Raw genomic sequence first — 26,852 nt, forward strand, 5'->3', positions numbered from 1 at the left:
TTTGTGGCGCGCGCGGGTTCCACCGCGGGCGGCGCGGAGGCGGGGTCCGGCAGAGGCGTCCGCCGACCCCGGCACTCGGCGGGGCCGCGGGCGCCCCTCATGGCCTGCCCCGCGCGCTGCGGCTTCCCAGCGCGCAAGAATAGCCGCTTGGACGCCTTCCTGCGGAGGCATCTGCTGCCCGAGGTCTACGACGCCGTCCGCGCCTATGAGCTGTGCATCGTGGTATCTGACTCGGAGAAGCACACCGTAAAGTACGTGGTGCTCACCGACCGGCTCATCTACCTGACCGAGAACCCGCCCAAGTCCATCCGACGAGTCGTGGCGCTGCGGGACATCGTAGCCATTGACCTGGTGAGGCGCGCACGCCGGCTCGCGAGCACCCCGTTCTTGGGCCCCCCCAGTCCCTGTTACACGCGGGGAGGAGGAGGAGGAGGACCTTCCCCACCCTGCCCTGGAGTCTCTTTCTCTTTACCATATACTTCCCGACTAGCAGCCACATAGGGAAACTGGATTGCTGTATGCGTTCCGAATAAAGATGCTTTTCCCATGCTCATCTTGTGTACCGCGCATCCCTGTCCCCTCAAATAGGACGACAGATCTGAGAACATAGCCTCCTACCAGAAGTACGCTTTAAGGCCCTTCTTTTCGTTAATTAAGCACCCACAGTGGGCCAAGCACTGTGCTAGACTCTGAGGATGAGAAACTGAACCAGGGGGCCTTCCTAGCAGATTCTGTGGGAAACACAGAAAACCAAAACCAGTGTAAATCAATGCCATGTGAGAAGTGCGAATATGCCTTGTTTATTTATTTTTTATCTTTAGGGCTTAGACCATGTTAGGTACTCACTATGAGTAAGTGAATGAATAAGTGCATGCATTGATAAGATTTGTATGGGACGCATGGCAACCTCTGGCAGGTATTTCATCCAATCCAGGCCCAGGCCATGCTGGGAGAACTTCCTGGAAGGAGTGTCCTTAGAGCAGGAGCCTTGAAGGAGATACAGTTTGTCTCAGTTTTTTAGCTGCTGCTACTGTATCCCTTTCACCCAGCAACAGATTTACCTTATAAACCAGCAACAGCTGGGAAGCAGTCTCCTCTCCAGTGACTGTTTTTCCCCCCTTGGCTCCCTTTGTCTGAGTTGCTCTCCAGGTGTATGCTTCCTTTTTCCACTGGGGACAGGTGTCTAGCCTCCTGTTTCTTTCCCTCGCTTGAGTCTCTGCGTCTCCCAGGGGAGAACCTAGCAAGACTTGATGGGGTCAAGAAAATCATAGCTTCTTTGGAACATGTCTGTAAGAAAATAATGAAATTGAATGAAAAAAGTGAAAGCTTTTTCTACTTAAAATACCTCTGTGGACTGATATCACTATGCTGATTTCTTTGCTTCATTTTGATCTCAGGTGGCCTCAGCCTGCATGGGATTGAAGCAGGATTCCTGGCCAGAGATTGAAGTCAGCCACCAAAGTGAAACGCTGAATCCTAGACTAGAACATCAGGGACCAGTGGGCAGGGACAAGGCCCTTGCCGGTCAGCTGTGTAGAAGTGAATTTCCACATAGATACAGAAAGTAGTGAAACAAGTAAAGCATTTATTAGGAGAAAAGGGGGATTGTGGATAGACACACAGGTGGTCTCAGAGAGTTGCGCCCTTCTGGCAGTTTGAATCACTTTAATGGGGCATTTCTTCCGGGTTTCCTCTGGCCAATCATCTTGCTTTGCCTGGTTGAGTCCTTATTTGGTATGCATTAGGGTCTTTCCATGTGTGTGCACGCATCCCTTAGCCAAGATGGATTCTAGCAAAGAGGCTGATCCATAGGTTGGTGTCACTTAAAATGTGATATGGGGTGGTGCCCCCTCCCTTTAGACCTCCAAGAAGCCTTTCTGTGCATATATAGTCAAGATGGTCTCCTTGTCCTCAAGAGTGATAAATATGTGGTCTCTTTAATCTGGGCAGGTCTTAACTTCTCTTTCCTTCTGCTATTTTGGAGTATCTGTCCATAGGGGATGAACTCCATCTGTTCAGCCTGGGGCTCATCTATCTCCTGCCTTAATTTGAGCAAATGCTGGAAGTAAAACTGCCTTTTCCTCACTGCTACTATTTGCATTCTCTTGAACTAAAATTTTAAAAAATTTAAATGTCTGACCAAATGTTTTAGAAAACATTAAATCATCAACTTTTTTCCTAGTGTCTGCAGTGTAAACATGTATTCTTTGGACAGAAAGTAATGATTTTAGGATATTGTCACTCTCTCCCAAAAGAGACAGTATACATATTTCAATAGGTATCATATAGCTTTCTTTTTAAGCTGTCAGAATCTGCAAAGTACAGTAAAGCTCCCTAGGTCTCCCAAGCCAAGAATACTACAAAAAGGCATACCTGATCATGCTTGATGTATAAAGTTTACCTTTCTGGCATATAGGAGAGTGTGTAATGTCTATAAAGGTACTGAACAAGTCTCAAGATTTCAGCATTGTTGATAGAATTTTTTAATTTTTGGCTGTGTTGGGTCTTGGTTGCAGCATGTGGGACTGTTCAAGTTTCGGAGTGCGGGCTCCAGAGCATGAGGGCTCTGCTGTTGAGGCATGCGGGCTGTTACCCCACAACATGTGGGATCTTAGTATGCTGACCAGGGACTGAACCTGCATCCCCTGCAGTGGAAGGCGGGTTCTTAATCACTGGACCACCAGGGAAGTCCCTGTCGGTAAATTGAATGTCCATCTTACACAATATAGTTTAACTTTGGTTAAAGCTGTGGAAGGCAGAATAATGGCTCCCCAAAGATAGCTCCAGAACCTGTTTCTATTTTATATTACTTCCTATTTTATGTTATACAACAAAGGGGAATTACAGTTGCAGAGCTTCCCAGGTGACGCAGTAGTAAAGAATCTGCCTGCCAGTACAGGAGGTGGAGACATGGGTTCGATCCCTGAGTCAGGAAGATCCCCTGGAAAAGGAACTGGCAACCTTATATTCTTGCCTGGAAACTTCTATGAACAGAGGACCCTGACAGGCTATAGTTTATGGGGTCACAATGAGTTGGACACAACTGGGCAACTGCACATGTATGCTAACCAGCTGACCTTAAAATCGGGAGATTATCTTGGATTATTTGTATAAGGTAAATGTAATCACTAAATCCTTAAAAGTGGAAAAGGGTAGCAGAAGAAGAGTCAGCAGCAGAGTGATGCTCTCGAAGAAAGACTGGTTTTGAAGTTGGAAGGGGGCCACAAACCAAGGAATGTGGACGGCCTCTAAAAGCTGATAAAGGCACAGGAACATGTTTCTCCCTAGAGCCTCCGGAAAGAATGCAGTCTTGCTGATACCCATTTTAGATCAGTGAGACCCATTTCAGACTTCTGACCCCAGAACCATTAAGAAAATACGTTTGTGTTATTTAATACCACCAAGTTTATGGAAATGTGTTACAATAGCAATAAGAAATCAACACAGAAATGTTTCCTCTTATGATGTTTTAAAATGTGTAATTGTTTAAAAAATATTACTTCAGTGAGTAACAAGTACAATCATGCCAAGCACAAATGCCTTGATAATCTCTTTTGCTGAGTTTTTATTATAGTTATAATTATAGTTCAGTGGCTTGTACTAAATTTGCTGACCTATTGAGTGCAGCATTTTAACAGCATCGTTTTTAAGGATTTTTTAATAGCTCAGCTGGAATTCCATCACCTCCACTAGCTTTGTTTGTAGTAATGCTTCCTAAAGCTCACTTGACTTCACACTCTAGGATGTCCGGCCATAAGTGAATGACCACTGAGTTTTCCAAATATGACCACTGACCATCTCAATGACCATTGTGTTTATCTGTGTCATTAAGACCTTTCTTATATAGTTCTTCCATGTATTCTTGACACTTCTTAATCTCTTCTGCTTCTGTAAAGTCCTTACAATTTCTGTCCTTTATTGTTTATCTGTCCTTGCATGAAATGGTCCCTTGATATCTCCAGTTTTCTTGAAGAGATCTCTCAGTTCAGTTCAGTTCAGTCGCTCAGGAGTATCTGACTCCTTAGGACCTCATGGACTGCAGCACACCAGGTCTTCCTGTCCATCACCAACTCCTGGAGCTTGCTCAAATTCATGTCCATTGAGTCGGTGATGCCATCCAACTATCTCATCCTCTGTCGTCCCCTTTTCCTCCCGCCTTCGATCTTTCCCAGTATCAGGGTCTTTTAAAATCAGTCACTTCTTCACATCAGGTGGCCAAAGTATTGGAGTTTCAGCTTTATCATCAGTCCTTCCAATGAATATTCAGGACTGATCTCCTTTAGGATGGACTGGTCGGATCTCCTTGCAGTCCACAGGACTCTCAATAGTCTTCTCCAGCACCACAGTTCAAAAGCATCAATTCTTCGACACTCAGCTTTCTTTATAGTCCAACTCTCATATCCATTCATGACTAGAAAGAGATCTCTAGTCTTTTCCATCCTATTGTTTCCTCTATTTCTTTGCATTGTTCTGCACTCAGTATGACAGCGTATTTGGAAAACTCGGCAATAGCCACAGGACTAGAAAAGGTCAGTTTTCATTCCAATCCCAAAGAAAGGCAATGCTAAAGAATGTTCAAACCACTGTACAATTGCCCTCATTTCACATGCTAGGAAGGTTATCCTCAAAGTCCTTCAAGCTGGGCTTCAACAGCATGTGAACCGAGAACTTCCAGATGTACAAGCTGGGTTTAGAAAAGGCAGAGGAACCAGAGATCAAATTGCCAATATTTGTTTGAAGAAAGCAAAGAAATTTCAGAAAAACATCTACCTCTGCTTCATTGACTACATTAAAGCCTCTGACTGTGTGGATCACAACAAACTGTGGAAAATTCTTAGAGATGGGAGTACCAGACCACCTTATCTGTCTCCTGAGAAACCTGTATGTGGGTCAAGAAGCAACAGTTAGAACCAGACGTAGAATAACTGACTGGTTCAAAATTGGGAAAGGAGTAGGACAAGGCTGTATGTTGTCACCCTGTTTATTTAACTTAAATGCAAAGAGAGAGAGAGAGAGAGAGAGAGAGAGTGTGTGTGTGCACGCGCTCAGTCATATCTGACTTTTTTTTGACTCTACAGACTGTAGCCCCCAGGGTCCTCTGTTCATGGAATTTTCCCATCAATAATACCGGAGTGGGTCACCATTTCCTTCTCCAGGGGATTTTCCCAACCCAGTGATCAAACCCACGTCTACCTGTGTCTCCTGCATCTCAGGTGAATTCTTTCCCACCACTGAGCCACCAGGGGAATATATCATGTGAAATACTGGGCTGGATGAATCACAAGCTGGAATCAAGACTGCTGGGAGAAATATCAACAACCTCAGATATGCAGATGATACCACTATAATAGCAGAAAGTTAAGAGGAACTAAAGAGCCTTTAATGAGCATGGAAGAAGAGAGTGAAAAAGTTGGCTTGAAACGCAGCATTCAAAAAGTGAAGATCATGGTATCTGGTCCTATAACTTCATGCCACATAGAAGGGGAAAAAGTGGAAGCAGTGACAGATTTTATTTTCTTGGGCTCCAAAATCACTCTGGTTGGTGACTGCAGCCATGAAATTAAAAGATACTTACTCCTTGGAAGGAAAGCTAATGACAAACCTAGACAGTGTATTAAAAGCAGAGACATCACTTTGCTGACAAAAGTCTGTATAGTCAAAGCTATGGTGTTTCCAGTAGTCATGTACAGATGTAAGAGTTGGACCATAAAGAAGGTTGAGCACTGAATAAGTGATGCTTTCAAACTGTGGTGCTGGAGAAGACTCTTGAGAGTCCTTTGGACAGCAAGGAGATCAAACCAATGAATTCTAAAGGAAATCAACCCTGAATGTTCATTGGAATGACTGATGCTGAAACTGGAGCTCCAATACTTTGGCTACCTGATGGGAAGAGCTGACTCACTAGAAAAGACCCTGATTCTGGGAAAGAGTGAGGGCAGGAGGAGAAGGGGGCAACAGAGGATGAGTTAGTTGGATGGCATCACCAACTCAATGGACATGAATTTGAGCAAATTCTGGGAGATAGTGGAGGACAGAGGAGCCTGGTGTGCTGCAGCTCACGGGCCACCAAGAGTTGGACATAACTTAGCAACTAAAGGACAATGATGACGGCTTGTACTAACTAAGCTTCACAGGGTGTGTGAAAAATGAGTGTCCCCACATCACTTTATCTAGTGTCAATTAATATCCACAGGTGTAGTTAGTTAGCTTGTCATCCCTCTGTGAACACTATGTCTGTCCTTAATACCACATGGAGAATTTTCCTGACTTCTGTACTATGTCAACTATATTGTCCCCTCATACGTATAGATGTCTGTTACAGTGGATTACATTGTTAGAGTGCCAGGCAGCTTTGTTTTTTAGAACCGGTTCCTCCTTTCTTGAAAGATCAACTGTTCTAATCTCCTTTTCTACTAGGGTGCTGTCTTTTTCTAAGGCTACCTCTTTAGAATCCTTTTCCATTCTCAAAGGTCTTCTCATTTTACTGTGCAAATTTGTCTCTTGTTATTTAACTTTCAGTTGACTCAGGTTCCCAGTGGCCTTGGTTTTCACTGTCAATAAAGCCCCTAAGCAAGCCAATCCTTTTTGCCTCTGCGTCGCTACCCTTCCTGTTCCCCGTCTGGCCAGATCTCTCCATTTAGTTCATGTCTCATGTTCTAGTTACACTTCACACACAAAATGTGCAGATATACAGATAAAATTCTATTCTCTCCCCTAAGGGGGGAAAGAAAAATGAAAAGAACAGCAACAAAACACAGAGGTGAGATTTCCATTCTAGCAAAGACAAGTTTGATGTGCATTTGGAGGTCTCAGTAGGGGATTTTTTTTCCCAAAAAAATTAATGTCAGATTTATTTAAATAATTTTATGTAAGTTGTTATCATTTATTTTTAAAAACTAATTGTTTTAAAAACTGAAATATAATTGACCTATAACATTGTGTTAGTTCTGGGTGCACAGCACAGTGGTTCAATATTTCTACACATTACTAATGATCACCACTCAGTTTGGTTAAAGCAATGGGTTCCTAAGGTCGCTTAGGCAGAGCTTTTGTGAAAGGCTGATATTTTCTTTAAAAATTACTTTTGAAAGCTCTAGAGTTCTGCTTTTATTGTGTGCATCATCACACTACATTTTTCAAGTGTGAGAACCAACCTACCTGAACAGTGATTTCCTATGGTTCCTGGAACACTGCCTGATTGATACATGTGACATGGCCAATAACTATTTGTTAAATATTCAACATAATCTGTCTCTTCGTTTCTCAATCTATCATCTGCAGTATACATTGGAGTATGTAGTAGTACATTTTTATTCAGCTTTTGCTTTCTGCCTGTGTGGATTTGGTCAAGTTATTCAACCTGTACTTTCTCTCTCCATTTCTTCATCTGTAAAATGGAGATGACAGCATCATCCTTATAGAGCTGTTGGAAGGATTAACTTCATTAATACATGAAACACACTTAAAGTCATACTTGGGGATTTCCCTGGTGGTCCAGTGGCTAAGACTCCACGCTCTCAACACAGGTGGCCTGAGTTCGAACCCTGGTCAAGGAATGACATTCTGCATGTCACAACTAAGACCTGGTGTAGCCAAATACATAAGTCAATAAATGAATGTGTTTAAATAAAATAGTACTTGGCATATGGTAGGAGCTATATACATGTTTCATGATTATTAATAACCTTTATGCACATACATTAAGTCAACTTAGGTTCATGAATCTATAAGACTGATATCTCTTGGAGAGGTTAGTAAATTCGGGGGTGGGGGAAGAACTGGTTTTTGAGCATTGCTTATATATTGGGTGTTTTAAAATCTCACTTGTTCTTTTTGAAAACTTGCCCACTGGGTTTGCCGAGTTTAATTTGTTGAAGAACAGAATTCCTGAGCTCCACCCCTGAACCTGTTTCTCTCTTAACTTTTCCCATTTTAGGAAGTAATGTCATCTTCCATTATCTTTAGTTCTATCTTTCTTTCATTCCCCATATCCTACATATTAATCTATCCTCTTGATTTGTGTAGAAGAGGAAAAAGTTTTCCTTAACCCTTCTAGGGATCCTGATTAGGTCTGAAAATTAAACTGAAAAAAAAAAAAAAAAGATGAACAGGAGAAAAGTGTAAAAACTCATTTAACATAAATTTTATATGATAAGGGAGACTTTAGAAGGAAATAAAATTCCAAAGAAGAAATAGTTACACCTGTGTGTGGGGGGCGTCCCTGGTGGTCCAGTGGTTAGAAATTTGTCTTCCAATACAGGGGGTGCAGGTTCAATCTCTGGTTGGAGAACTAAGATCCCACATGCCTCATGGCCACAAAACCAAAACATAAAATAAATAATATTGTAACAAATTCAATAAAGACTTTAAAAAGTGGTCCCACATCAATTAAAGAAAAATCTTAAAAAACAAAGCAAAACCCTGTGTGTTTAACACTAGGTTTGGTGAAGAATGGAGAGTCATAGAAAAATGTGATAGTTCAAAAAAGTTGAAAAAGCTAAAGGTCATAAACTGGGGACATTTCAGTGAGGCCTGCTTGTTTGGATTCATCTTAGCATCCCTGTCTTGGAGATAAGGTTGTTCCTTTCTTCTGGGTATAGAGAGACCAACTCTTTCATGAGGGCCATATGACCCGATTCAGGGAGGAGGACTTTTCTGCATCTGCATTTTCTTGAATGCCTTCAGCTCAGAACATTCAGTATGCTAAGGTACCACATTTTGGGGTAGTGTGTTCTGAACCCTGTCACTTGTCTGCTAAAATGTATTTAACTATGAACTACCTGGAACACTTTCCCTCATATCTTCAGAGGGTTGACTCTTTCTTGACAGTCATATTTACAGTTCAGCATCACCTCCACAGGGATGCCTTCTGGGCCCACCCAGTCTAAAGTGTCAGTCCCCAACACAACTACCATATCACTGTTTCAAAGCACTTACCACTATTTGCAGTATGAGATTAATGTGTTTGGTGATTTATTCTTATCTGTGTCACATAGTGGGCTCAGTGGTAAAGAACCCGCCTGCCAAGCAGGAGACACAGGTTTGATCCCTGGGTTGGGAAGATATCCTGGAGAAGGAAGTGGAAATCCATATTCTTGCCTGGGAAATCTCACAGACAGAGGAGCCTGGAGGGCTACAGTCCATGAGATCACAAAGGAGTTGGACATGACTTAGCGACTAAACAACAATAACAAATGCCCCACAGTAAATGTAAGCTCCATGAGAGCAGGATCTTGTCTGTCTGTTCATCCCTGTATCACTGTGCGTTATATTCTCTGACACAAAGCAGATAGTCAATAACTATTTGTAAATTGGAAGAATGAATAAGTGAATAAATGGATGCTCAGATACATCATACAGTTCACTTCTTAGAAAGGGAGATCATATTTCCTAATATTTGCAAATACTGAGAGACTTGGGAGATTGGCAACTCATCACACTGGCCAGAGTTACATAGTCAGTTAGTGGCAGAGTTGGACTAAATTCTCATGGGTCTCCTGCTCCTCAAGTTCAGCTTTCTTCATGTTTTTCATCTGTTTGCATGAGATGATCCCTGTGTTGTTTATCATGCATGTTTAGAGGTAGTAAAGAGTTATAGAAGGTGAGACCATGGTATGGATACTTCTTTTCATCTTGAACTTTTTTTTCCCCTGTATTTTGACTCATTTGTTACATTTCAAAGATCTCACTGTGGGAGGTGGAAAAAAGTGGTAAACTTTTGAGTCATTTTGGCTGCTTCTTAAGAGTTTGTTTGCATAGAATATTTTGGATATTGCACTCAAGTCTTGAGAAACTCTGAGAGGACCAGCAGTGTGTCAGCCTGATTCACTGCTCTGACCCTAGTGACTGGTCAGAATCGTTCAGCTTAAGCTGCACTAAGAAATCACCTCAAAGCCGGAGTACTTTCACAGGGCACAGAGTCTAGTCTTAGCTGCCTGTCCATGGTGGATTAGCATGGACTGTTCATTTTACTCACTTAGTTACCCATGTTAGCATCAGAGGTTCCCTTTTACCACATGCTTGCTTGATCACCAGGGCAGGGGAGATTACCTCTGCAAATTATCTACTGGGTTTTCATCTTCTACCCAGGGACACATCCCTACTTTTGACATTTCATGAACCAGAGTCAGGCACATGGCCACGCTTAACATAAAAGGGGTAGGAAAATATGATCCTACCATGTGTGTGTTCCATGGGTCTGGAAGAGAGGACAGGAGTATTTGTGAGCAGCTCTAATGCCTGCCTCAAATTGCTGACATTTTATTGAGTGCTTACTATATGCTACCCAGCTGGTGTTCTGAGAGCTTGATGTGAAACTTCTTTATCCTTACAACAAGCCTCAGATGACACTGTTAGCTCAGTTTTACAGATAAGGAGCCTGAAATACAAGGATTGTAAGCAGTCGGCCCGCGGTCATCCACCAAATGACAGAACCAGAATTTGAACCCAAGTCATCTGCTCCGGAGGCAGGGCCCTTACTCTCTAGGTTACAGCTGCCTTAGTACATAGCGAATCATTTTTTTTAAAAAAGTTTTCATTGACTGGATCTCCAGAAGACTCTAAACTCTTTTGAAAACAGAAACTCTGATCTTATGTTTTGTATGTTTCAACTTTGTGCTTTGTATCAGGAGCTCAAAAATTCTATGAGGAGTTGAACTGAATAAATTAGAAACTTGATAATCAACTTAGAAAGCTTGGAGTTCCTTTTTTCTCTGAAATTAAAAGCTGGTAAAAGAAAACTGAGTGAAGACTATGAAATCAAGACTAAGAGGTAAGGTAAATATAGGGTTATTAACAGAATACTGGAAAATAAGAAGGGTTTCCCCCTCCCTGCATTTTGAAAGTAGTACTTTAAGAGAAATTGGTACCAGTTGCAAATATAAGTATGGTCAAAAAGGATGCAGACTCATTCATAAATGATCTATTATTCTTAGTGTAGTGAAAGTGTTAATCGCTCAGTTGTGTCCAACTCTTTTGTGATCCCATGGACTGTAGCTCACCAGGCTCCTCTGTCCATGGGATTTTCCAGGCAAGAATACTGGAGTAGGTTGCCATTCCCTTATCTAGGGGGATCTTCCCGACCCAGGGATTGAACCCAGGTCTCCTGCATTGCAGGCCAATTCTTTACTGTCTGAGCCACCAAGGAAGCCCATTTTATTCTTAGAGATTTAGTCAAAAAAATTAGGGATATTTTCAAATAAAGCCTATTCATTTGATAACAAAAAAGAGCATTCACCTCTCTCCCCAAATGCCTTTTGCTGCCAGAGACAAATGCCAGACGGAGTGGACCATGAATCTGGCTCAGCATGGCACTACTGAAGTTCTTAGGAACAATCAAATATCAAGAGTTATAACAGACTCCTATTGGGTATGTACTGTGTGCCAGCCACTTTTAGTGGATTATCTCATTTCATTGTATTGATTCTTTCAGGAAGGTGATGCTCTCTTTCTTGCCTAGATGAGAAAACTGAGGCAGAGAAAGGGTAAATACTTGTACAAGTTGCATAATCTGAAAACATCTGAGCTGGAATGTAAATTTAACCTTTGGAGACATCATAGCCAGCATTCTTTAACCACTATGCATATAGTAACAACTGGCCTCCTGCGAATTTATGGTATTAATATTCCTTGAGAAGTTTTTAGGTTTTGCAATAGGACAACAGAGTTACCTCAGTATGCACATTGCATGGTTTCTGAGTATCAGGTGTCAGGAAGGAGAGGAGTGGATAAACAAAACACCTTTTCCATTCTCCCACATCACCTCCCTGTATTCAGGACTGTTGTCCTTCACAACTGAGGCTGGCGTCATTGCTGCTGATGAGGTTCAAGGACAGGTTTGGCTGCGAGGACCCAGATGGAATATAGTATCTTTTTCACAGGGCCAAGATTTGCAAGGTTTTTTTTTTTTGTTTTTTCTTTTAGTATTCCTGAGGTGTGGCTCTCGGTCCTGAGGCAATGGTTTTTCAAGCAAACATTAAAATAATCTAGGGACTCTCCAATATTATGCGAGGGCAGTGCCCCATTCTCCTAATGGCTAATTCCTTTTGAAATCTATGAGTGGATCATTCACCCCAGCAATATTCATACTTTCCAAAAATAGCTCACCTACTCAGACTTACTCAGGGATTGGTATGCTAAAGCCCAAGGAGAGTACAATGGGAATAGCTCACCTACTCAGACTTCCTCAGGGATTGGTGTGTTAAAGCCCAAGGAGAGTACAATGGGAAAAAAACCACCTGGTGGAGACTGCACAATTACCACAGTGGAAGGCTTTGCTAAATGCTAAGTGTTAGAACTGGACATGCAACAACAGACTGGTTGCAAATCAGGAAAGGAGTACGTCAAGGCTGTATACTGTCACGCTGCTTATTTAACTTATATGCAGAGTACACCGTGAGAAATGCTGGGTTGGATGAAGCACAAGCTGGAATCAAGACTTCCGGGAGAAATATCAATAACCTCAGATATGCAGATGACACCACTCTTATGGCAGAAAGTGAAGAAGAACTAAAGAGCCTCTTGAGGAAAGTGAAAGAGGAGAGTGAAAAAGTTGGCTTAAAACTCAACATTCAGAAAACTAAGATCATGGCATCTGGTCCCATCACTTCATGGCAAATAGATGGGGAAACAGTGGAAACAGTGACAGACTTTATTTCTTTGGGGTCCAAAATCACCGCAGATGGTGACTGTAGCTATGAAATTAAAAGATACTTGCTCCTTGGAAGAAAAGCTATAACCAACCTAGACAGCATATTAAAAAGCAGAGACACTACTTTGCCAACAAAGTTCTGTCTAGTCAAAGCTATGGCTTTTCCAATAGTCATGTATAGATGTGAGATTTGGACTCTAAAGAAAGCTCAGTGCCGAAGAGGTGATGCTTTTGAAGTGTGGTGTTGGAGAAGACTCTTGAGAATCTCCTGGACTGCAAAGAGATCCAACCAGTCCGTCCTAAAGGAAATCAGTCCTGAATATTCATTGGAATGACTGATGCTGAAGCTGAAACTCCAATAGTTTGGCCACCTGATGCGAAGAACTGACTCACTGGAAAAGACCCTGAAGCTGGGAAAGATTGAAGGCAGGAGGAGAAGGGGACGACAGAGGATGAGATGGTTGGGTGGCATCACCGACTTTATGGACATGAGTTTGAGTAAGCTCTGGGACCTGGTGATGGACAGGGAAGCCTTCAGTGCTGCAGTCCATGGGGTCACAGAGTCAGACGTTACTGAGCGACTGAACTGAAATGTAAAAATAGCTTCCACTTAGGAGTAAGCTTAAGTACAGTGTGACATAGGTGATAGCTAACATGGTTTAATTTGAGGGAGGTTCATTGATGGCCTCTCCATATATTGGTTGGCCATTTCATCAGGATATTAAGTATTTTGGGCTTGTCAGTGGTCCTCCTTCAGATTTGCTCTGAAATAATCTTGGAACAGGTGATTCATTATATTGCAATTTGAGTAAATTAATTTTTTTTTTTTTTACCTGCTTTCCTCCCTTTTTGGGAGATTGTAGAGTTAGATGTGCTGTGCAGATGAAGTTAGGTCCTGAAATCACAATGGAAGTGGAAAAATGTCTCACAGTTTACCTGTATCAGGGCCTTACTTCAACTACCTACTGTCCCATTAAGTAAAAGTGAAAAAAAGTAAAAGTGTTAGTCACTCAATCGTGTGTGACTCTTTGGGACCACATGGACTGTAGCCCACCAGGCTTCTCTGTCGATGAAATCCTCCAGGCAAGAATGAGAAGACATTCCCTTCTCCAGGGGATCCTCCCCACCCAGGGATCGAACCCAAGTCTCCTGCATTGCAGGCGGACTTTTTACTATCTGAGCCACCTGGGAAGCTTATTAAGTAAAATGGTCTCCAAATAGATGTTTACCTTCAGTTTTTCCCTTTTTTCTGGTTTATGTCTTTCTTCTTTCTACACTGAATAGTTCTACTGAATGTATGTTAGATTTTATAGAGAGCATTTACCAGTGCTTTGAATCACTGGTATTCATTTATACCACAGATGTATAAATGAATGAAAAATGGAACCTGCTTTTGAGTAACTCATAATTTAGAGAGGAAGGTAAGCCAGATGGTAAGGAAGAAAAATGATAAGCAGATGATTATAATGGAATATGAAAGCAGATTAAATAGAATATTGTGGGATAAGAGAAAGTGACATATTCTTTCAGGTGGATGAATGGGTAATGGTTCACCGAGGAAGTAACTTGAGTTTCATCTTGAAGGAACATTAGAAGTTCTAGGCAAAAAAAAAAAAAAGGGACAGAGTATTCGTGAAAGGCATGACATGTGCTTCATCAGCTTTCTACAGTATGTGTGTGTGCTAAGTTGCTTTGGTCGTGTCCAACTCTTTGTGACCCTGTGGACTATAGACCTCCAGAATCCTCCATCCATGGGATTCTCCAGGCAAGAATACTGGAGTGGGTTGCCATGTCTTCCTCCAGGGGATCTTCCCGACCCAGAGGTCGAACCTGCGTCTCTTGTCTCCTGCATTGGCAGGTGGGTTCTTTACTACTAGTACCACCTGGGAAGCCCTTTCTTCAGTATGTTTTACCCAAATCAGTGGAACCTAGTAGAGCCTATTTTAGCGAAGGTCACATAGCTTTATCTGTTTCTACCTGTCTTTTCAGTTTGTTCAAACTAGGATCCAGTCAAGAATCACACATTGCATTTGGTTGTTATCTCTCTCATATTTACTTTTTCATATGGAAAATCTCAAGCATAAAGAAACTAGAATAAAGGACTGCATTTAATATTTCTTATAGGTTGGCTAGTACCGATACCTTTTACAAGATTCTTTGGGATATAGATACAGAATTCTTTATAAGGAATGTTCTTAACAAAATGCATAGGTAAATTACATATTTACGTATATTCTCCTCCCACAAAACAGGATTCAGTAGATACCCTTTGCCTGCATCTTTGAAGGGAAGCTCTTGTGGTTCTTTCTGATCATGCAAATACATTTCCTGAAGTATAGTCATTAACAGTTTTAATGTTGTAATGTTATAATTTCATGTTTTAAAATATATATTCAAGCTGAAAGAGACCTTAATTGATTCTACATTTCTCATTTTAACCTGAGAAAATCACAGCCGAAAGAGAATAAGTAACTTGACCAAAGCCACATAATAACTTAATAATGGAGACCACATTAGATATCAGGTTTCTTTTTTTTTCCCCCCCAATTATTTTTATTAGTTGGAGGCTAATTACTTTACAATATTGTAGTGGTTTTTGCCATGCATTGACGTGAATCAGCCATGGGTGTACATGTGTCCCCATCCTGAACCCCCCTCCCGCCTCCCTCCCCATCCCATCCCTCTGGGTCTTCCCAGTGCACCAGCCCCGAGCACTTGTCTCATGGATCCAACCGGGGCTGGTGATCTGTTTCACCCTTGATGATATATACATGTTTCGATGCTGTTCTCTCAGATCATCCCACCCTCACCTTCTCCCATAGAATCCAAAAGTCTGTTCTATACATGAAATCAGATTTCTTAACTGCTAGTTCATAGTGTTTCCCCAGCATTCCAAATTCCTGTCAAGGTGTTGGCTGATTACCTAGTTTGGTCATGATGTACTTAATAATTAGGGCACAAAACAATGAATTGGCTCATAAGACTTTAATGAGAATAATTCATACCAGTGAACTAGATTGCTGCCTGCTTGATGGCTTTTCTTTAGGACATTTTAGTACCTTCCACTTAGAAATCTGATTCCCAAGTGATTTTAATCCTGATCTTTATACATGAGTTTATGTTCATTTTTTGGGCTTTCTTAAGTCTGAGGTTCTCTTTCATGTTTCAGTCCCTCTTTGATGTCAGGCCTTTGATAGAAACTCGGTACATGGGCAATTCATGAAAATGGGTAAGAAGTGAGAGTTACCTATCTCTCCTAAAGTAAAGGAAATAAAAGCAAAAAATAAACAAATGGGATCTAATTAAACATCAAAGCTTTTGCACAGCAAAGGAAACCTTGAACAAAACAAAAAGACAACCTCCTGAATGGGAGAAAATATTTGCAAGCGATATGACTAATAAAGGATTAATATCCAATACACATAAACTTCAGTTTAAAAAGAAAGAAAAAAGAAATGAGAGCCAAATGGGTCCACTTAGCAATTAGAAAATTTGGAGTTTTTGAGGTTTCTGTGACACTTGTTACCATAGTATAATGTCTGTACAGCAGTCTTTGTCCTTAAACACTGATTCACAGTAAGATTACAAAATACAGAAACACAAAAATCGACCTCATCATACCATTGCACCATCTCATAATAGAAGCAATTTTATTTTTAGACCCACAGTATGTAAGTTTTTTTGTGTGTGTGCATATATGTTTTATACTTTGCATGTCATTTGCATAAGTTAAGAGCGCAGGATTCATTTTGAATCTTCAGTCTGCCGCTTACTAGCAAAGGAACCTTGGGCAGGCCACTTCACTTTCTCAGCCTCGGGTTCTTCAAATTCCCTTGTAAAATGGGAATAGTTTTACCTACACTAGGAGTTCTATGAGGATTCAGTGAGGTAATACCTATAAAGAACATGTAATAAGTATTCAATAAATGTTAAATTTTATTACATTTTGTAAGATACTGTTTGAACATTTAATCTCTTTTTCCCATCTTCCCTCTGCTGCAAATCTGGCCTCAAGGATCAGAATCTTATGAGTTCTTTGAAAAGGAAGGACAGGAAGGTGGGCTGACTCCTCAGGACTTAATAGCCTGGGAAAGGGCAAGACTCTGCAGTGCCCAAAGGAAGCATAACCAGTGGTATAGGCAGCCAATGGCCTTATGCTTGGGTTGCTATTGTTTAGTCGCTAAGTCGTGTTGATTCTTTGTGACCCCATGGACTGCAGCACGCCAGGCCTCCCTGTCCCTTACTATCTCCTGGAGTTTGCCCAAGTTCATGTCCATTGAATCGGTGATCTCAACCATCTCATCCTCTGGCCCCTTCTTCTGCCTTCAATCTAACCCAGCATTAGGGTCTTTTCCAGTGGATTGACTCTTCACATCAAGTGGTCAAAGTACTGGAGCTTCAGCTTCAGCATCAGTCCTTCCAATGAGTAGTCAGGGTTGATTTCCTTTAGGATTCACTGGTTTGATCTCCTTGCAGTCCTAGGGACTCTCAAGAGTCTTCTCCAGTACCACAGTTCGAAAGCATCAATTCTTCGGTGCTCAGCTTTCTTTATGGTCCAACTCTCACATCTGTACATGACTACTGGAAAAACCATAGCTTTGACTATCATGGACCTTTGCTGGCAAACCGATGGCTTTGCTTTTTAATGCTTGGGTATGGCTGTCCAACTGTTTAGGGGCTCCCCAAGACTACCTTCATGCTTGATGGATCATAGAAGGACGCACAGGACTCAGACATGGTTTATTACAGTGAGAGAATACAGATTACATTTGCAAAGGGAGGTGTGTAGCATGGAATCCAGGAGATACCAGGTGCAAGCTTCCAGGTGTCCTTGCCCAGTGGAGTAGCGTATGTGTGCGTGCTAAGTTGCTTAAGTAGTGTCCGACTCTGTCACGTTATGGACTGTAGCCTGCCAGGCTCCTCCATCTTCCAAGATGCAAGGTATGAGCAGCTCAGACCTGGAGAGTTAACCCTTTCCTGCACACCTACCTACTTTTTTAGCTTCACAGATTAAGAAAAGGTATTCCCGGTTGCTGAGCCAGCATGGTTTTTTTTTCTTCCCCCTTCACATAAGCAGTGAAACCTAGCAGGAGTCTGTGGGGCTCCTGGCCATGGAAGTCTTTCCGACAGTTGCTAATCAGGGAAGGGAGCAGAAGCAGAGACAAGGGAGGCGCAGCCGAGAGACGACACGGCAACCTTGGGGCAGGGTCTGTGTTCCTCTCCAGGGGGTGCCTGTGTGTGCGTGCTGTGTCACTGAAGTTGTGTCTGATGCTTTGTGACACTATGGACTGTAGCCCGCCAGCCTCCTCCATCCATGGGGTCCTCAGGCACGAATGCTGGAGTGGGCTGCCATTGCATCCTCCACCGGGGATCTTCTCAACCCAGGGATCAAACCCACGTCTCCTGCGGCTCGGGCACTGAAGGCAGGTTCTTTACCACTGAGCCGCCTGGGAAGTTCCCCGCTAAGGGATATACAGAACAATTTCTTTGAGCGCCTTACAGAACTAAAACTCCCCATAAATGGAAGATGTTAGCATTCTTCATCCCAGAGAGGACCACCTGAGGTCAGATTAAAGGAGTACAGGCCCTACGCACCCTGATCCTCATAAACACCCCGACCCTTGAACCACTGCTATAAAACCCCTCATGAAATCTTCTTGGGTTGGGATACACAGTTTTTGAGGGGCACAAGCCTGCTCTTCCTGGCACAGCAATGAAGCTATTCTTTTCTACTTCACCCAAAACTCAATTCGGCACCAGTGTACAGAGGCTGAGTTTTCAGCATCAGCAATACAGGTTTTGTTGTTGTTGTTGTTGTTAAGATTTCCCCCAAGACTCAATTTTTTTGAGGGGTAGACATGTGGCTTGCAGGATCTTAATTCTCTGAACAGACCCTGTATATCCTGCAGTGGAAGTGTGAAGTCCTAACCACTGGACTGCCAAGGAATTCCCCCCAAGATCTAGCTTTTAATGCGAGGATAGCAGCTGGTGCTCTTGGACATGGTTGGAGCATGGGGTTCCATATTAGTAGTGATGGCGGTCAGCACCTTTTTCAGAGGCAAAGAAAGGTCATATATCAGGAAGCGCTACAACTGACGAATAGTCTTAGTTCAGTTCAGTCACTCAGTTGTGTCTGACTCTTTGCAACCCCATGGACTGCAGCACGCCAGGCTTCCCTGTCCATCACCACCTCCCAAAGCCTGCTCAAACTCATGTCCATCGAGTCGGTGATGACATCCAACCATCTCATCCTCTGTCGTCCCCTTCTCCTCCTGCCTTCAATCTTTCTCAGCATTAGGGTCTTTTCCAATGAGTCAGTTCTTTGCATCAGGTGGTCAAAGTATTGGAGTTTTAGCTTCAGCATCAGTCCTTCCAGTGAATAGTCAGGACTGATTTCCTTTAGGAATGACTGGTTTGATCTCCTCGAATAGTGTTAGAGTTTTTATAATATTGACTGGGAGGGAGCATTTAGGAGGCTGTTGAGAAATAACTCCACCTTGTCAGCCTCAGTGTCTAATGAGAAAAGGCAGACAGCTAAAGTTATCATTCATATAAGTGGAACAGCAGAAGTACAGCACTGGATCAGTAATAATTTAATACAATTATATTTAAAAGAGGTGATTTATTGAGTATATATAAATCGGTTCAGTTCAGTCGCTCAGGTGTGTTTGACTCTTTGCGACCCCATGGGCTGCAGCACGCCAGGCTTCCCTGTCCATCGCCAACTCCTGGAGCCTGCTCAAACTCATGTCCATTAAGTCAGTGATGACATCCAACCATTTCATGTTGTCTCCTTCTCCTGCCTTCAATCTTTCCCAGCATCAGGGTCTTCTCTAATGAGTCAGTTCTTCGCATCAGGTGGCCAAACTATTGGAGTTTCAGCTTCAACATCAACCCTTCCAATGAACACCCAGGAGTGATTTCTTTTAGGATGGACTGGTTGGATCTCCTTGCAGTCCAAGGGACTCTCAAGAGTCTTCTCCAACACCACAGTTCAAAAGCATCAATTCTTTGGTGCTCAGTTTCTTTATAGTCCAACTCTTATATCCATACATGACCACTGGAAACACCATAGCTTTAACTAGACGGACCCATCTATAAGTAGTGTGGTTTAATTATTTTATTAAGAGTTTGTATGTCAACAAGTCATAGGAAAAAAAATGTGTCACGTGTCTCAGTTTGGAGTTCTACGGTTATTTTCATATAGATATTCTACATGAAGCACTGGTATGATTACCTGTGCTAGAAGTAAAAGCAGTTCTTTCAGCTTTGAAAAATGGTCCTAAAAACATAAATTCAGTGCTGTATGAAACAATGGATAACCTTATTTCCAACCTAAATTAGCTAAGAGTTTACAAAATAGAATCTGTCATAATAATTTAAAGCTGATTTGGGACATAAAGTTAGAAAATTTTAAACAAAGGTAATTCTGTAGGACCATTACAATTTCCTTCCTGCCTCCTCCCTCCCCTCCTTCTCCTCTTCCTGCCCCCACCCCCATCTCATTCCTCTCTCTCCTTTAGGCTAAAACTTTGGCTTCTGAATTTCCTAAAGAGGTCTCTGATGTCCCAGTGCAAAGGCAAAACATCTTTTGTTTTTTCAGATAACACCACATCTAAAGTAAATCGCTTAACAAGGGACTGAGTTCAGCTCTATCCCCTTTGAGAGCTTTCTTGTCTTTCTTCAGGAGCTGATTTGGACTTAAGTGTCCTTGCCCTGTTCACTGCTGACAGTGGAGAGACCTTCTAGTCAGAAAACTAGGCCAACACCCCACGGAGGAGTAAATTCGCCTTCTTTGGCTCCTGGGTGGTCCTCTCACGCTTCACAAGCATGCTCTGGGTCTTGAAAAAAAGATTTTGATTAAATGTTTTTTTAAATTTCTAAAAGTGAAAGAAAAAAAAGAGAGACCACCTTCCTTTCTTTAACACTTTGCCCTTCTAATTCTAGTCCAAGTGAATTAATTGTGTATGTCAGAGTTTTGCTCTGGCTATACCTTTGTATTCATAGGATCTGCAACTGAGATTATGATTGTTAGATGAACCAATAAGAGAGAAGAGGGACGGTGAAAAGTGACCGGTCATTTTGGCACTACCACTATTCATAGTTACTGTTTATCACATGTGTCATCATCCCCCCCTCTCTTTTCCAACACAGATGTATCCCTGTGATCAGGAATCATTTATCACCTCCGTTCTCATGATGGGGTGTCATGGTGTGCATAAAAATAGCTTTTTTAAAAGTGAGGCTACTGTAAACAAATTGTTTTTATTAATCATATTAGATGTTGTCCTTACTGTTCCACCCCTGCAACCCCAACTCTTTGGTGACAGATTTTTCAGGGAAGAAAGCACACATCTGTGTTTTATGACTATGAGATGCCAGACTACCAGCTGAAATATTTTTTAAAAAAAAGATCAGCAAACAAGATGATTCTTACAATTAAATGAAAATAAATTATATACATATAATTCCATCGTCCAGAGATAACCACAGTTAGCCATACACCCAAGAAAATCTGGAGTACAATATTACAAACTGATCAACAAATTAACACACATGGAACCATATTCCACATGAAAAGTAAAAGTGTTAGTTGCTCAGTCATGTGTGACTCTTTGTGACCCCATGAACTCCTCCTGCCAAGCTCCTCTGTCCATGGGATTCTCTAAGCAAGAATAGTGGATAGCCACTCCCTTCTCCATGGGATCTTCCTGACCCAGGGATCGAACCCTGGGTCTCCTGCATTGCAGGCAGATTCTTTACAGTCTGAGCCACCAGGGAAACCCATATACTCCACATACTGTTTTATAATCTGTTATTTTTCGTTTCCAGCGTATCGTGGACATTTTTTCATGCCAATGAATACAGAAAAAATTTAAATGACTTCTTTGTATAAAATGTCACCTCTGTGTATTTAAGCAAGATACCATGTTCTAGAAGGACAGAGCTAAGCAAATTCGAGGATTACAACAACTAAAAAAGAGGTCTGACTCTACTCATTTCCAAATGGAGGAATTAGCATAATTGACTGAAACTCTGACACAATAATGAATCCAGCTGCTTGATTGCTTTTTGGATTCCTGCCTTATTTTTAAAAGAAATTCTTCTTTGAGAAAATCCCCACCTCTGACCACTAATAGGGCTGTGCACTTAAACCTTAGTTGGTTTTTTTTTTATAAAATTGGCTTTAGAGACAGAGTAACTTGATTTGTAATTCTAGTTCCACCATTTATTTACTAGTTTTGTGAACTTAACTCTTTGAATCTTGGATTTTTCCATTGCAAAATGGAGTTAATAAGGACTACCTTATAGATTCGCTGCAAGTATTGTTACATAAAATGTGTGCTGTTTTTCATGAACTGTAATTATTATTCAAATAATTATAAATACTTTTTCTCTCCCCCAAACTGGTAATAAGCAATTTGACTCAGAAATGTTTACAAATTTATTTGCATTCAGTCTCTACTTAAGCCATGATTTTCATCACAGTAACAGTAAATATACTTGGAATCATAGACCGAAGTCTTAAGGAACACTCCCAATAAAGATTCCAGAAGTATTAGAGAGTTAACTGTAAAAGAGAAAACCACAAAGGAAAAAGAAATCATAGGTGAATATTTATCTGATTTTAGGGTATAGAAGGCAGTTCTTTTTTTTTTTTTTTTTTTTAAGAAGGCAGTTCTAAGCAATAAACAAAGGAAGAAATGAGGACAAAAGTTGATAGATTTACCACTTAGAAATGCTATGTTTCTGTATGTTTTTAAAAAACACAGAAAAGTTTTCTACAAATAACAGCATTGTAAAATATGTCAAAGACAATGAAAGACATAGATAGGTTACCCCAGCAGAATTCCTACTAATCACCCCTGTCCCCACTTCAAAGTCTTTCCCACACCTACTATCATAATAATCTCAAAAAAAAGGTTATTCTTTTTTTTTCAGCCAAGCCCGACAGCTTGTGGGATCTTAGTTGTCCCCAACGATGGACTGAACTCAGCCTCCTGCAGTGAAAGCACCAAATCCTAACCACTGGATCACCAGGGAATTTCTGAGAAAAGATTCTTTATCACAATATAAGACTCTTTAGGCTGGCCAGATTATTTACATAGGTGCAACAAGAGTGTTAATTTACCAGATAGGCCTCCTTAAGAATACTTTGCAAACCTAGGGTACTGAATAACTACCACTGCTGTAGATTTAACTTCTATCTGGAAGTTCCATAATGAAGCAGGTTAGACTTTTAAAAGCCTGTATTTGCTTTCCCAAAGCTAGGCAATCAAGCTTCAGAAACTCCACCAGATTTCCCCTGCAGTACCTATAAAATTTGAATGATTTTTGAGATCTTGAAATTTCTTCTGGAGGGTCTTCTTGAGATTCAGAAAATTTCTTGAGTTTTCTAGTCTGACAGGGAGTGACTTTCCCAATACCTGTGAGGCTGGTACTCCTAGGTACCAGGCCAGTTTTCCTAGGAAGTCTTTGTTAACATTGGTTCCATAGGTACAGCCAAACTTTGGCCCTTAAAATGGCCTGCCATACCTGGTTAAACGAGCATTCTACTTAAATATTACACGTCATGTAAGGCTGTAGTTATACAATCAATGTGTCTGTCAGGTTATATCCTGGTAAAAAGGAAAGCAGATCTTTATTCAATCAAGTTAAGAGTTTCCGAATTCTGGGGGAGTCAGTAAAGATCTGATATTTAAACATTTTCAGTTTCCAAAAGTAGAATCTACTGAATTTTTATGTTACATACTGATGATTATTTAAGAAGAAAGAGAAAGAGCTTCCTTTCATATCCAGAAAAACAGAACATTAAAACAACACTAATGATAGTCCAAAGAAATAATAAAAATAAAATTCCACCCATCAGTTTCACTTCGTCCTAAACTGTTAACTCTTATTCTGGTAAATATTGAGTCACTAGTCTTATGAAGTCACCTGCTTCTTGATATAATAGAATCCCAGAAATCTTGACTCAGCCCACTGGTGCAGTCTTGGGGGTTGACTATGTAATATCAGGTCAGCATTGAAGTGTTAATACTTTGAAGAATTATATGTCAATTATACCTCAGTAAAAATATGTTTAAAAATAGTTTGAAGAACCTGGCTCAATTCTTTTACCAGGAGGCTCTGAAACTGGCCTTCTTTGTTGAAGATACAAACTCTGACTTTAGCTTATAGTAGAACTCTCAAGCAAGCATCTCAATAAAACAAAAACTATCTGTAGAAGACAAAGTCGTTAAATGACTATGATTAGTTTATTACTCAGACCTTTCAAATAGGAAAGTCTGATGAGGCAACTGACACAAATTCATCTCACACAATAGTAAAGTAATGCTCAAAATCCTCCAAGCCAGGCTTCAACAATACGTGAGCTGTGAACTTCCAGATGTTCAAGCTGGTTTTAGAAAAGGCAGAGGAACCAGAGATCAAATTGCCAACATCCACTGGATCATTGAAAAAGCAAGAGAGTTCCAAAAAAAACATCTATTTCTGCTTTATTGACTATGCCAAAGCCTTTGACTGTGTGGATCACAATAAACTGTGGAAAATTCTTAAAGAGATGGGAATACCAGACCACCTGACCTGCCTCTTGAGAAATCTGTATGCAGGTCAAGAAGAAACAGTTAGAATTGGACATAGAACAACAGACTGTTTCCAAATAGGAAAAGGAGTACGTCAAGACTGTATATTGTCACCCTGCTTATTTAACTTCTATGCAGAGTACATCGTGAGAAACGCTGGGCTGGAGGAAGCTCAAGGTGGAATCAAGATTTCTGGGAGAAATATCCATAACCTCAGATATGCAGATGACACCACCCTTATGGCAGAAAGTGAAGAAGAACTGAAGAGCCTCTTGATGAAAGTGAAAGAGGAGAGTGAAAAAGTTGGCTTAAAGCTCAACATTCAGAAAACTAAGATCATGGCATCTGGTCCTACCACTTCATGGCAAATATGAGGAAACAATGAAAACAGTGACAGACTTTATTTTGGGGGCTCCAAAATCACTGCAGATGGTGATTGCAGCCAGGAAATTAAAAGATGCTTACTCCTTGGAAGGAAAGTTATGACCAACCTAGACAGCATATTAAAAAGCAGAGACATTACTTTACCACAGAGGTCCGTCTAGTCAAGGCTATGGTTTTTCCAGTAGTCATGTATGGATGTGAGAGTTGGACTATAAAGAAAGCTGAATGCCAAAGAATTGATGCTTTTGAACTGTGGTGTTGGAGAAGATGCTTGAGAGTCCCTTGGACTGCAAGGAGATCCAACTAGTCCATCCTGAAGGAGATTAGTCCTAGGTGTTCATTGGAAGGACTGATGTTGAAGCTGAAACTCCAATACTTTGACCACCTGATGTGAAGAACTGACTCACTGGAAAAGACCCTGATGCTGGGAAAGATTGGAAGCGGGAGGAGAAGGGGACAACAGTGGATGAGATAGATAGCATCACTGACTCAATGGACACGAGTCTGAGTAAACTCTGGGAGTTGGTGATGGACAGGGAAGCCAGGCATGCTGCAGTCCACGGGGTCGCAGAGAGTTGGACATGACTGAGCGACTGAACTAAACTGGTCTGATGGCATGCAAAACAAAGGTAATAAAGCCATGCCAAAAAATTAGACAAAATGTCTCTAAGGGTAGTGATGAAGTTTGTTTTCAAAGACATCGTAAAGGTTACATCTCATTTGTAAAAATGAATGAATGAACATGACTTTTATATAATGCTTAAATATAGCTAATAATACTGAGATATTATACTAATAAGGCTTCCCTGATGGCTCAGTGGGTAAAAATCCACCTGCAATGCAGGAGACACAGGAGACTCAGGTTTGATCCCTGGGTCAGGAAGATCTGGAGGAGGAAATGGCAACCCACTCCAGTATTCTCACCTGCTACATTCCATGGACAGAGGAGCCTGGCTGCCGACAGTCCATGGGGTCACAGAGTCAGACACGACTAAGCACATGGCAAACATTATACGAATATAATGTAAAGAACTGTTGTTGTCCAGTCACTCAGTCAAGTCCGACTCTTTGTGACCCCATGGACTGCAGCACACTAGGCTTCCCTGTCCTCCATTATCTCCCAGAGTTTGCTGAAGTTCATGTCCACTGAATCAGTGATGCTATCTAACCATCCTTTGCCACCTCTTCTCCTTTTGCCTTCAGTCTTTCCCAGCAGGGTCTTTTCCAATGAGTCAGCTCTTCACATCAGGTGGCCAAAGTATTGCAGCTCCAGCTTCAGCATTAGTCCTTCCAATGAATATGCACAGTTCATTTAAAATATTAGATGTTAAATGTACTTATTTTGGGGCAGAAACATTTTACTTATATAAGTGCTTCCTTATCTCTACAAGCCATGAGAACAAGAGTTCTTTTAAGAATTTCTAATGTAGGGGCTTCCCTGGTGGTCCAGTGGTTAAGAATCTGCCTTGCAATGCAGGGGACAAGGGTTTGATTCCTGGTTGGGGAAGATCCCACATGCCTTGAGCAACTAAGCCCATGTGGGATCTTCCCCAACCAGGGATCAAACCCTTGTCCCCTGCATTGCAAGGCAGTCCCAACTCCTGAGTCTGAGAGCTGAAACTACTGAAGCCCAAGCTCCCCAACAAAGAGAGTCCACTACAGTGAGAAGCCCACTAGTCACAACTAGAGAAAGCCTGGGCATAGCAAGGAAAATCCAGCCAAGGCAAAAATAAATAAATACATTTAAAAGTTAAAAACAAAAAGTATTACTACTCAGCACTTTCCTGGTGGTCGAATGGCTAAGACTCTGCACTCCCGAATCAGGCCGCTCGGATTTGATCCCTGGTCAGGGAGCCTGGTGGACTGCCGTCTATGGGGTCGCACAGAGTCCAACACGACGTAAGTGACTTAGCAGCAGCAGCAGCAGATATAGAAAGAGCTTATAGTTTCAGATCAGTAAAGTTAGAAAACAAATTCACACAGGTGCAGATATCCAATAGCTGTTCTTTGTGTCAGATGGCAATGATCAATTCTATTCCACTGGACACAAACAATCCATGTCATTATGAACAAAAATCATTTGGATTATTATCAGTTTTTTACAACTTACAGTTTTAAAATATCTTACAGACGATAAAAGATAAACACCTAGATAATCCTTTTTGCCTTTCATAATTTATCTTGACTAAAGCAAGGGAAAAGTATTCAGAATACAGTTACACAAACCAGAAAAT

General features: G+C 41.4%; 2 protein-coding genes across 3 annotated transcripts in view; one reads left to right on the forward strand and one right to left on the reverse strand.

Moving 5' to 3' along the window:
• The window catches only part of XPOT (exportin for tRNA), a 154,467-nt gene that overhangs the window by 50,246 nt on the left and 77,369 nt on the right, over positions 1–26,852 (reverse strand). The gene's annotated exons all lie outside the window — the stretch shown is intronic.
• Positions 100–26,852, forward strand: part of C3H12orf56 (chromosome 3 C12orf56 homolog) — a 78,229-nt gene continuing 51,476 nt past the window's right edge. The window contains exon 1 of the mRNA XM_061124189.1: positions 100–351. Coding sequence (XP_060980172.1) covers positions 100–351 — 252 coding nt within the window. The remainder of the gene's footprint in view (positions 352–26,852) is intronic.

The sequence above is a fragment of the Dama dama genome, chromosome 3 (assembly GCF_033118175.1).
Source record: "Dama dama isolate Ldn47 chromosome 3, ASM3311817v1, whole genome shotgun sequence".
In the NCBI taxonomy this organism is placed as follows: domain Eukaryota; kingdom Metazoa; phylum Chordata; class Mammalia; order Artiodactyla; family Cervidae; genus Dama; species Dama dama.